The following is a 13207-nucleotide window of genomic DNA, read 5'->3' as shown; positions in this document are numbered from 1 at the left end:
GCTTTGCCTAAAGACAAGCAGATTCCTTTCAGGTGTTAGAGTAACTTGAACTATGCCATTAAACATTATATTTATTGTATTAAACAGATAAGAAGAATTTACAAGTATATGCATTGTTTGCATGAAAATCCTTCTTAGGTGTTGAGAGTACAAGAGACCATCTTATTCCTTTTAAGTAGTTTAATTATTTCTTCTGAAATGATACCTACATGCTCGGTTTAATAAACAAACATTTACTTTACAAATGATCCTAATTGGACACTTCAATCTGGCCTCTGCTTTAATGATTATAATTAGCGGTAATTGTGGTGACTTAATTAATGTGGTTTTATGTTTTATTTTATAAGTGGTATAAATGTGTGATATGCTTTCACTGTTGAGATTCAGGGATTTTACTGAAGCTTCTTAGTTTTTTTCCAACTGTGTTCCAAATAGAACCACCCTCAGGACCTGTTCCCAGACCTAGATCCCGCTCCACAACTTTTTTCCTTATCTGATTTTTGTAGTTGTTTTCAAAAATGCTTATGCCTATCGTTTCTTTTGAAGAAAGGGTTCCCAATGGGAAAAATACTGAAAACCTCCCAATTTAGAATATAAATATCTCCCTTGTTCTTTTCTTGCATGTTTACTACCTAGTATAGCACTTGTAGGTACTCAGCGGTAATAACGGTTTATAGATTAGTCAATGACAATCTGTCCTTAACAAGAACCAACATTCTTTCCTTTGACAGGTATAGTTTGCCTAAGTGTTGCTTGGCAAGTCTAAGTTATATTATATATAATATATATATAGAGAGAGAGCATTATATGTTATATATTATTTATATTCCTAGTTCTACACCATACGGTACCTATAGAGGCCCTTTGTTTCATGATTGGCTAATCTCTTGGTTCAGAGTGGTACAGTTTCTCCTTTGAGTTCCTTTAAAATTCTTGGGTGGGTGCCATCATTTTTCATAATTATCTTTCTTCATCCTGCTCTTTAAGTCTAGAATGTTATAAAGATTTATCGTCATTTGATTTATTACTTTGGTCTAGTTTGATTCAACAGATACTATGGGAATGGGGACCTCCCTTCAGTTTCCGTTGGTAAAGATTAAGGCAAGGAATGAATTTGATCTTTCCCAAGCACACTTGTGTAGAATATGTGTTCTGCTTTTGTTGGATGGAGTGTTCTAGAAACGTAAATTAAGTCACAGTGCTGAGATTGTTATTCGGGCGTACTGTTTCCTAGTGAACTTCCTGTCTACTTGTTCTGTCACTTATTGAGAGGGGTGGTGAAATTTCTGACTAAAATTCTGGATTTGTTTATTTCTCCTTGCAGCTCCATCCATTTTTGTTTCATGTATTTTGAAGCTCTGTTATCAGATACATGAGCGCTTAGGATTGTTATGTCCTCTTGGTGAATTTACTGCTGTTTGATTATCAAATGATCTTCTTAATCTTGACTCTGAAATCTTCTTTGTCTAAAATTAGACACCTTCCTTTTGACTACTTAGCATGTTATATCTTTTTCCATCTTTTTGCTTTTAATGCATTGTGCCTTTATATTTAAAGTATGTTTCTTGTAGGCAATATATAGTTGTGTCTTGATTGTTTTATCCAATTTGACGATCTCTAACTTTTAATTGGGGTGTCAAAATCGTTTACATTTAATGTGATTATTCATGGCTCAGTTTAAAACTATCATTTACTATTTGTTTTCTATTTGTCCTATTCTTCGTTTTTTTCCCTCCATTTTTGCTTTCTTTTGGAATTAGTTGCTTTATCATTCTACTTTCTCTCCTTTGCCTTTGTCATAGTTTTATTGCATATTGAATTTTTTTATATCCTGTACCTTTATTCACTTAAATTTAGCCAAATGAGAATTACAACTAAACCTCTCAAAAAATTTCTTTTAGCAAGCTAAATTCAAAGGCCACCGTACAACTTTCCTCCTAAAATAATCTTTCAACTTCCATTTAGCACTAATATGTATTGAGCACCCACTCTTTGCCCAGGTGTTAGGCTGACTACAGAGTGGGACCTTAGGCACATCTAAGGCTCATCCCTGCACTAGGTGGCTTTCATTCTCAACCCTCCAGGCTGCGTAGAGGGCTGTGGAGTGGGGTGCACACTGAATTTTAACCCATGGAGAATTTGTGGTCTTTCTGTCTTTGCATTAGTAAGATTCCTATTCCATTGTTGGTATTATTGCTTATATTGTTTCTTCCACCAATCCGTTAGAACATCACTTATTTCCTATAGCTTGTATCCTATACTGTTTTCATGCTCACCATGACTCTAAGTGGTCAGTTTTATCAAGGTTTCCACTTGTTATCAAGCTGTCAGTGACTCACTTTGAATTTAGGCTCATAACACTGGTATAGAAACAGTTATTTCCCAATACCCATGGTTGTCCAATATGAGTGATCAGCTCTATTTTCAGCTGCATTTATTATACATATTCTGTGAAATTTTTTCTCATTTTGCCTTCTCTACTCCCTCCCTTCCCTCTTTCTTTCTTTTTCTTTCTTCCTTCCTTCCTCCCTCCCTCCCTCCTTCTCTTTCTTCCTTTCTTTTCTTCTTTCTTTCTTTCTCTCTGTCTCCCCCCCTTCCTCCCTTTCTTTCTTTCTCCTTTTTTATTTCAAAACCACCCTGCCACTTTTTAGACTTCAGCAGGAGCATGGTGCCGTTTTGGTTTCTGTGGAGATCATCATCCTTATAAAAGTTGCATTGGCCCCAGACTGTCTTCTAACCACCCCTCTCAAATCTAAAATCCTCTTTCTTACATTGTTGTCACATAAATGCTAATTTGGTTTTTTATACTATTTTAGGGGGCCGGGGAAAGGACAATGCTTGGATCATTACGTTTCCGGAAAATTGTAATTTCAGATGCATACCAGAAGAGGTGATAGCAAAAGTGCTGACTTACTTGACGTCTGTTGCAAGGTATACCATTTCATTACATTTTTTTTCAGTTCGGTTTCTATTGGCTACCCATTTGAATGTAGTAACAGGAAAATGGTGTTTTAGTGTGGCTTTTGTTATTGTAAATGATCATAAGACTCACCTTCAGAGTAGATAAGAAATAACTTAGAAGGGGAAGCTGACAGCTACCTAAATTGCTATAAAAATTATACTGAGGATCTATGAAAACCAAATTGGGGACCTAGAAGTATTTGTCCCCATGCAGAAGAACATAGGTTAAAAATGATGATCATACATAAAGCCTTTAATTCGCCTAAAAGGAACTCTCACTAGCCAGTAGCTAGACAGCTATTCTTCATTTCTTCCAAGGATAAAATAAGAAGACTGAAAGTTAAATAGACTCAAAAGTGATATTGGAATGGATTAGGAGTTACTTGATATTAGAAATCATTTGAGATGAGAATGCTTTAAGGGGAAAGTTTCAAAAGCTTCCTTAAAGATTTTATTTAGGTTGAAAACAAATTTTTTAAAGGAAACATTTTCTGGTTATTAATTCTGAAGACTAAGAAGGCAGGAATCTAAAATCATAATATTGTGAAGAACCTCATGAACAAAAATCAAATCCCAGAAAACTAAATTTACACTGCACCCCTTAAAGCTTGAAAGTGGTCTTTTTAGGGCAAATGAAAGTTTTATTATCCATTACACTGCCTTCCCTCAAGGAGCAGGCAAGAGGTAGGGATATGTATTTAACAGTGTTTTTCTGAATGAATGAATGAATGAATGAATGAATGGATCATTGACTCCTGATGGATTGCCATGAAGTTACATCTGACGTCATGAAGGACAGCTGTTTATAAGGTTTTCCCATGCCCCAAATCGTAGTATTCCGAATCCATTTTAGTGGCCTACCTGCATGACACTATTACTTGCCTATTTAAAAGATTGACATTAGTGACAAAAAAGAAATTTTAAATAGTGAGTAGTGGAATATGGAATTAAATTGGCTTTCCATTGTAGCACTTTGTGATAACTTTCCAAATCTGTCTTCAGGCAAGGCATCACATGTAAATGAAATAATCAGAAGTAAGGACATATCTAGCAAAGTTGGGTTATTACTAAGAAAAACAGAGTATTTCCTCTCATCTTGTAGGCAAAATGGATCTGACTCCCGATTTACCATTATTCTTGATCGAAGACTGGATACCTGGTCTTCTCTCAAAATCTCTCTCCAAAAAATCTCAGTGAGTACCAATTTATTCTACAGTAACTTCTTTTTTTTTAAGTAGATCTTTATTGGAGTATAATTGCTTCACAGTGCTGTGTTAGTTTCTGTTGTACAACAAAGTGAATCAGCCATATGCATACCTATGTCCCCATATCCCCTCCCTCTTGCGTCTCCCTCCCACCCTCCCTATCCCACCCCTCTAGGTGGTCACAAAGCACCGAGCTGATCTCCCTGTGCTATGCGGCTGCTTCCCACTAGCTAACTGTTTTACATTTGTATTCTACAGTAACTTCTTGACTTTGTTTTGCATTATACTTTCTGTTTGTCGGGTACAGCTTATTTTGATACTGATGGAGACAATAAAAATAGATGGAATGGGGAGGTGGGAAACTAGAGAGGCGAATTGGTAGAAGAGATTGAGCTAACCAACTCTACCCAAAATAAAACCTAATAGGAAAGAATGAGTAGTTAATGGTTCAAGTTGAGTGAGAAGTGATTCATGGTCCCCTATGCCTTTCAAAGCAAGGCAATTTTTTTATAAGAACTGCTTAAAAAATGGAAATAGGTGTGTTGCTGTATACTTATTATATATGGAATAGTATAAAGAAGAAGGTTTAAAACAATAGTCAATAATCGAACTGTCCAGAAATAAGCACTTTTTAACATTTTGGTGTATATCTTTCCAGACTTTTCTTTCCCCTGGGGTAGAGAGGGAAGGGAGTCACCTGCAAAATGACATATTGTCCCTATTGGAAGCTAGTCCCCAGCTCTCCAAGACCCAGAGAAGAAAAACAGTTTCCCTAAAGGAGACAATATGAAAGATGCAATCCTGCCCACAGCCAAGATGATCTTTTACATTATTAGGCTCATCTGGATATTGTCTGACACTTCTCTTTCATAGAAGAGGGAGGTGAGGAACCCATAGACTCCTCCTGAGCTGGTAAGAGTGGGGCTGTCTGCAAAAGCGCCATGCAGTCAACTTCCCCTATCAGACCAGAGTAGCTGGGAATCAATATATGTTTTTCTTTGACAGTCCAATGTCATCAGCCATCTGAAATTCTTCCTTGTCTCTGGACTCACACGGGAGGCCACACCCAGCAGAGGCAGTTGGTTTAGTTGTGAAGGCAAGAAAAAATCTAGGTTGTTGGACTTCTGAGCCAGTGTTCTTTTTGCTCTCCTAACTTGCTGACGAGTGTAAGAAATACACTGGCACTCAGATGGTAAAATGAATGAGATCATTATTCTTCTCATACCCAGTATGAATTATTCCTCATCTTGGGCAAGTCAGCAAGGTGGTTTTTTGTTTATTTTTTATAACAGAAGTGTTTAATCCTAAGCAATGAAGAGAAGAGTTAATTCCAGATTCATAAAAGTTACCAAAATAAAATATTAAAACCTCGATTTTGGATAATACATTTTTGCTTTTTCAAAGGCATTCACATTTATTAAGTCATGTTGATTCTCTTTGTTTCCTGATTAAGTCCTGTGGGCAAGTATCATTATAATTGTCCCATAGATGAGGGAATTACATTGATATACGCATTTTGGAAAGATTACGTGTTGAATCCAAGGTCAAATACCTGCTGCTTCCTATCATTTTCCAAATGACATGTGGAGAGACAAATACATTAAATTTTTTTTAGAAAAAGGTAAAAATTCCTTTGGAGAGAGTACATCTGGCCTGCAGGTACTATTGAGCCCTATCAATGGGCTGAATCATATAAAAGGTATTTATCGTGCCCTGGCCTTTAGGATCGGTCCTTGGGCTTATTGAGCAGACTTCAGTTTATGACAATAATCAATTATTTAATACTAAATATAGCACTTGTTACAATAAAACATTTTTTTATCACCCAGCCCAGCGTTTTTTCTTTTGGCCAAAACTACCTGCTTGCTGAGATTAATTTTCATTGAGTGACTGGTTGGCATATGGCATCAGTTTTTTGGTAAAGTTTTATTTTTATTAATCAAATAGATTGCTTAGAACGGAGGTCTTGTTTTTCCCAAAAGAGAAGTACAAAATTGGGTCTTGATACTATTGGTTTGGGGTCAACAAAGGAATAATGACTTTGTTGACCCCAACAGAAAGGGGAGGTGATGCTCCCCTTTCTGTTTCCCTAGGGAATCTGTTTCCCTAGGGAATGCTCTCTCAGTGGGGAAGCGTGAAGTATGCCCAACAAAGAGCTTTGAGCCCAAGGTCGCTTTACTTGCAGAACAGCCGGGCAGGAGTGGGAGGTGGGGGGACGGCAGGTGACGATGACATGTAACTGGCTATAGACTAGTTTAAGCGTTGTTTCTTTTTAGCATTTTAAATGTTTCTGCTTATGGTAGAGCTTCTATACCCATACTCAAAAGCACATTAATTATATCTCAACCATTAATAGCCATTGGACACTGTTTGCAATAGAGGTAAATATTGAATGCAAGCCAATTTCAAGAACAAAAGTTGACATTCAGAAAGAATTTCTGGTGAAAATGGCCATTGTGTAGATAGGTCTAACTGTCTTTAGTACATTATTTTAAACTAGTGTCTATGAAGTAATTATATAATTCAATTTGAAGATCTTAATTTCTAGATTCCAAAAGAAACTACGCAGTTAGGCTATACTTCATAATGATAAGAGACAAAATTTTTTGTTTTTTAGTTATACATTTTGGGGAAATGTTCATTTGGGAGAGAATCCTATCCGTCTTAGAAAGTTTGCACGTTCTGCTCTTTCTAGATTATCATCTGGCCAAAATTTCACAAGCTATTAACCTTTCACAAGGCTTAAACCCAGAATAGAATTTAATTAAAAAAAAAAAAAACAAACAGAATTGAATTTCAAGTTACAGACCAGGGTAGGACAAGATTAAAGATATCAGTTAATACTACCTTCACAAAGATTCTTAGCATTCCACCTTAAAAATCAAATTGCGCAGAGGAGAAAGCCAGTCCCATCTAGCCCCTAGGAGGAGAGTCGTTTTTTTTTCCTTCCTCCACTCCCTGGACGAGGCTGATCTTCTTGAGCAGTCCAGCGCCAGCTAATCCATGAGGTTCAATCAGGCTAAGTAATTGGGGGAATGTGTCGACTCTGAATTACAATGAGCAGCAGGGAAGGCTCTGTCAGCTGACGAATCAGGGATAGTGGTTTTTTTGCAGCGCTGCCACGGTGGTAATGGAAGCAGCTACGGTAGCTTTGTTTGATAGAGATTTTTGGCTGCCGCTTTTAAATACTACCTAAGAAGCAGCTCATATTTCATCAATGTGGCATTGACAATTGGAAAAGAAGAGTGTTATTGTGTATAGGCGAGATGGCAGAAGCAACTCCCCCGAGAGGCAAGATGAGGTTCAGAAGGAATGCGGTAAGGGCTCTGCCTGCAGTCCTGGAAAGCCTATTGCCAAGTTCAAGTGCAGGGATGCGGCAGCATGGTGCTATAGCACAAACTGCTGAGTGGGGCTTTTAAGGACAGAGGGCGAGAATGGAGACTTGTGTTTGCATGGACTGCATTGATGTGATTCCTGTGATACGGACACAGGGGAATGTTAAGGCCAAGGTGGTAGAATGTAATTTCAAAATCTAAACGTGATCAAGCTTATGAGGAAGCACCATCCGTCATGGTATTTGTTCAAGACTGTATGAGCAATTTTGAATCGTTGGGCAGAGTAGCTTTAAGTGACTAGTTAAAATAATATGTAACGAAAGGATTCATCCTTCCTTTCACCATGGTCAAGTAGAGTATGATATCATGGACAGATCTGGAGACGACTTCATCAGCATTTAAAAAGGCAGCCCTTCCTGGGTGTTACCGGACAAGTGAAAAAATGTTGAAGTCTGATGATTCAAAATCTTTCTGATTTCATTTCTTCCCCATATTCAAACGTGAAAGATGCAGATTTCTAGCCTGTTGACAACTGTTTCTTAAAGGAAGAAAAGTGACTCACTGTTCTTTATAAGCTAGAATTTAGAAATCTCTCCTTTCAGATACATTTTCAAATTTTCCCATCGTTGGTTCACTTGTATACTAAATTCCCAGCAAATTTCTGAAGGGATATTTAGATGTATTTTGGAGAGATACGAAGTAACACTAGCTAATTTGATAACTAACTGGTCATCAGCAAGGTTTTCAGTGCTACTCTTTTTCTTTCAAAACTTAAGGTAATGTTGTTGATGTTGTGATTTAAAATATAATACTTGCTTATTTAAATAATCAAGACAACACACAAAAAATAAGAAAGTGAAAATCAGTCATAGAAAAAAATGACACTTGGAATCAAAAGTAAGATCAGGGAAATAAACCAGTAAGAATTTTATTGTTGTTGAATGACAGTGAACATCAATGGGTAAGTAAACGGTTTATTTTCTAATGAAGCTCTTGACACAAAATGATATATTAAAAATTACAGTTTAGGATATGAATCTTTTTATTATGACAAAATTGTATCTCCAGCTCTACACATGATTTTGTATTATGGGAATAATAGCTTCAGACTTTTAACAGACAATTCATGGTGCACAAGAGATGCCTGTGTATATGCTTTGCAATACTGAGTGCAACTGACATCAGTACTTTCGTTATCAAAAGTAATTTACTTAAGCTTTCAGAAAATTCCTAATTCCTTTATATGCATAGATGTTTTCTCAGTTCTGAACTTTGTTTCGTGTAGATGCACATCCCTTAATATACACACAAATTAATACAGCACACAAGTACTCAGTGAATAGATATATCTAGTACTGTGCCACACACAACATGGGTTACAGAGGTAAACATGGAATGGCTACAGAGCTGAAGGAGCTTTCAGTCTAGCAGAGAAGGTAGGACATGTTCATAAATAACTCTTAAATAACTATTATGAAAGAACTTCTAGTTGGTAGGGAAGGGCTCACAAAGGAGATGACGTTTGTTTGGACCTTAAGGAAGAGCATATGTGTCTATTACTTTCTTGGTTTCTTTCTTCTCTTTTTCTCTCAAATGAATTACTTTAAGTGGTCCCTATGAACAGCTAGCTTGAAATGAAATTGATTGGATTAAGCCTGAAGCCCAGAACTATGGCGGAAGACAAATTTGTTCTGCTTGCATGCATAGGGCCTGACCAGAGTGAAAAATTTGCAACTCAGTTGGTGACACCATAGTTTGACTTGGAAGGATCTCTGGAGTTGGGCTGATTCTAGAGGCTATGATAGGTAGCACCTGGAAGGATGGTAGCAGTGGATTTAAAGTCCAAAGAGAGGCTTAAACTGGCTACTTGGTGGAAATTGCAATGAGTGTGAACAAGTGAGGGGGTTGAGAATGGATATGGGACAAGAAGGGCGAATCACAAGGAAAAGAGTATTGCCTGGGACTGTCCCACTCCTGAGATCACTTGGCAAGTTATTTGGGTATCTGTGGAGTAACTCTTCCTTTCTATACTCTTTAAGGGTGGGGTATGTGGGAAGAGTGCAGGAGTAGCTCACGGCCTTGGAAACTCTTCTCTGTAGCTTGAGGTCACAAGATGTTTCCCAGTGTATTCTAACGTGATAGTTTGGACCTTATCGAGGTCAATCACATGCCAACAATTCAGTATTTTATATTCTGTAATAGTTATATTCTGTAACTATTGTAATATGAAATTATAATAGTTTTGTTCAGTAGGCTCCATGTTGCTAAACTGTTTCAAACATTTTGTTTTTGGTTTTTTTTCAAACATTTGTTTTTACTGTTAGTATTTGTCCCATTTTCTAGATGTCAAGGTCAAGTTATTCCTAAATGCGAGGCAGCAAGTCTGAGTTTGCATTCAGCCTGTGCGTTGTTAAGTACGTGTCCTGGAAAGGGTTAAGGGTCCTGGAAAGAGCTTGTCCTTAGCATTCAGATTGGCCTGGTTTCCCTCTTATTGTGACTGCATTTCTCTGCCCTAAGGATGCAAAGAAAAAGCTCTAGGAATATAAATTGTTTTCATAGTAAAATAATCAAATTTTTATGTGGCATCAGCCACTGTAAGTGTTTTTAAAGAAATAACTAGAATAACTGAAAAGCGAGCAGAGGGTGTACGAATTGCCTGTCTGAGATGCCGCACAAAAGAATATTAAACAAGGTTAATTTCCAGACTTCAGTAGTGAAAAAGCGATGCCTTTTGTCATTGTTATCGCTGTCCAAACTGCCGTGAGGCCATATAACTGGGTGATCGGAAGACAGGCATGAGGAGAAGGGAGTAAATGTCTTCTCTAGGAGGGGAAGGGGAGAGAAAACGAATTCTGTGTGCCTTAACTTGAAGAACCGGTCGGAGCTGCTGCCGAAGGCTGGGGTGGGGCCGTGCTCAGAAACGGGAGAAATGGCTCTGAGCCCTATGAAGACAGGCGGCATGTTCATTTTTACTGAGCCGCCTTTAAGCAGTCACATGTTGGAACTCCAAAAAAAAAAAAAAGCCTGCAACCAGTGCCTAAAACCAATGCTGTTTCCTCTCTCATGCTGCATGCTTTTTTTTTTTGGTAAAGAAGAAAGCAATAAAAGAAAACAAGGCTGACCCTTGCTCACATCTTTTTGCTTTTTTGACAAGCTCTCAAAAACGATTTATAGTTTGCAAATCTAGGGTTTGATTTTGGAGAAAATAGAAACTGTGCCTTTTCATGTTTATATAACCATCCAGATTAGAGATCTTTAAGGCAGCATACCAGAGAATGTAGAGATGTAGTTTCCCCAAACCGAATGGGAAACCTCAGGGGGCTTGCGCTATATTTGCTATAAGATACGTGCATCTGATCCTGTTTATGATATGTGATATGCTGTTTGAATGTTCATTTCAATAGCGGCTTTAAAATAGATTATCTTGAATCTTTTAGTTATGCAAATATCTGTATATAAAGAATAGAATCTGTCTCTATACCTATTTGTATGCTCACATGCAAACACATGCAGACTGACCCTAAATCCAAAATGGCCTTTCAGGTTAAAATTTCTCAGGAGTGCCCTGTCCCCTCCAGATTCTCATAGCCAGCGATCACAGCCAGAGAAGTGGACAGAGCGTTGATACTGGCCCAGGTTCAGATGTATGAAGCTTTAGTTCCAAGGTTGCAAACTGGTACTCCATACATGTGTTTTGTTGAGACCATCCAGTGCTTTAACAAACTTTCCATTTGTTTCCCATCTTTGAAAATCGTGTTTCCCACAGAAGTCTGGATTTCTGGCTTCTTTTGAGAAATCACAGCTTTGGCAGAGCTGGGCCCACCTTCCCACATGACAGCGTTTAGCTGGAACTGACTAGTTGTGAAATGAGGATAAAAGAACCTATTGCATGTAAAATACTTAGTATGATGTCATAATATCATGATGAGGATAATTCTCATAATAGTCATTCAATAAAAAACAACACTCCCACCCATGGCCAGCTAACCAATCTCCTGTCCCTACCTTAAGGCTTTGAGGGGTCCTGGATACATGTAAATATATGTACATGTGTATACATATATATATATATATTTTTTTTTTTTTTTTTGCTGGAGAGAAGCTATTAAAAGTCATTCACATGAGGTTGTGGTTTTACTATAACTAGTTTGACAAGCACCTATTTAAATTTGGGATAAGTAAGTGGGACTGGGATTAAAAAATCAAGTTTTTCTGATTCATACATGGGATCTGATGAATGTGAGGCGTAGAAACAATATGCCTGGTCTGAACTGTATGATTTAGTTTTCTAAAAAAATAACTCTGACAAATCAAATGAATTGTTTGAGTGCCACCCAATTGTTTAGTAGTTTTGCCTACTAAATAATAACTATTGCCTACAAGTTATTTGTTCCTTCAAATGGCTTAGATTTGAGAGTAGCTATTGGATTAACAGAATCCATGTATTCTAGGAAGATTTGCATGGCAGCTCAATAAAGGTCCTAAAATTATCCTATAATGAACAACATTGCAAATGTAATTATACAGGCAATAAATGAAGTGTTCATCCTTGATAGTGCATTTTCTTTAGAAATGCAAATATTTGTAGGCTTTTAAAATATATATATTTATTTATTTATTTATTTGGCTGCATTGGGTCTTAGTTGCAGCACGTAGGATCTTCGTTGCAGCATGTGGGATCTAGTTCCCTGACCAGGGATTGAACCGAGACCCCCTGCATTGTGAGCTCGGAGTCTTAACCACTGGACCACCAGGGAAGTCCTATAGGCTTTCTGTGATGAGCGAATCACTAAACATTTTGAAGGAATTAAGGGAGGAGAAGGTATGATAAAATAATCAGGAAGTTTTACTTAAGAATGATCTGCTTAGAATGTAGAAATATCTTTAGAAGCATTTTATTCAGCTTTCAATGTTTGGGATAAACCACTTTATCAAATAGACGGAATAACTGATTTAATAAAACAGCCAGCATGAAATCCCTGACTTAGGAGCAGCTGAATACCCCCAAACCCTGCCTGAACTCTCTTCCCCATGGATGCTGTGAACAGTGGTTCTGCTTCTCTCTCCTCTCTACTTTGTTCCCTGCTGTGTGATCAGCTGTCCCAGGGCCTGGCTGCTTGTTCTCCTAAGAGTGGCAGGTTAGAGACCAGGGCCTGACCTCGGGGCAGAGAGTTGCCACATGGTCTTCTCTGCTCCCATAGTATCCTCCCCACCCCAGTTTTGGAGGTGGGTCAGTATTCCAGGCTTTAAGTTAGTCATCCCTAGGGTGTTGCATCTAGAGAATTCCAATGCAATACCAGAGAATATGACATTAAGGAAAGTCAGAGACAAAAAAGACAATGAGAGCAGATCAACCTAGAATCCATGAAACAATAAAAGTAATAGTGCTTTAAGTGTTGGCAAAAGTAGGATGCTTTCGATTTCATTTAAAAGTGAAAAAATAAGCTGGGGCAAGGCAGGTTAAGTATAATAATTATACTGGTAATTTGCCCATCTGAAGGAGAAGGAAAGGCTTAACTCCTAAAGTGAATAGGATAGAAATACACTTAGTGCTGTCAGTCTAGAAGTAGGTCCAGAGTTCTCACAAGTCCCTGTCAGAGTTTCCCCTTAAGCAAGCCTTTATCCATATTCCGAAAAAGTTTTCTACCTAAGTCTGCTTGTTCTTCTTTAGGTCCAGGAACCCAAGGTAAATTAAAAAAACTATCT

The 13207-nt window shown here is 37.7% G+C and overlaps 1 protein-coding gene across 13 annotated transcripts in view; it reads left to right on the top strand.

Annotated features, from left to right (window-relative positions):
* Nucleotides 1–13207, top strand: part of MCF2 (MCF.2 cell line derived transforming sequence) — a 71208-nt gene that overhangs the window by 1508 nt on the left and 56493 nt on the right. For 11 of the 13 annotated variants that reach the window (XR_014239409.1, XM_082376069.1, XM_082376072.1 and 8 more), the window contains exon 1: nucleotides 6270–7483. Coding sequence is in view for 12 of the 13 variants with exons in the window: in XM_082376069.1 (XP_082232195.1) it covers nucleotides 7433–7483 (51 nt within the window). In the remaining variant the exon portion in view is untranslated. Of the gene's footprint in view, nucleotides 1–2816; nucleotides 2932–4063; nucleotides 4155–6269; nucleotides 7484–13207 lie in introns of those variants that run through there. The other 2 variants (XM_082376067.1, XM_082376068.1) reach the window with 1 other exon arrangement.

Source organism: Balaenoptera borealis (genome assembly GCF_965194805.1).
Source record: "Balaenoptera borealis genome assembly, chromosome: X".
Lineage (NCBI taxonomy): Eukaryota > Metazoa > Chordata > Mammalia > Artiodactyla > Balaenopteridae > Balaenoptera > Balaenoptera borealis.
Note: the sequence above shows the minus strand (reverse complement) of the source record. Positions and strands in the feature narration are given on the sequence as shown.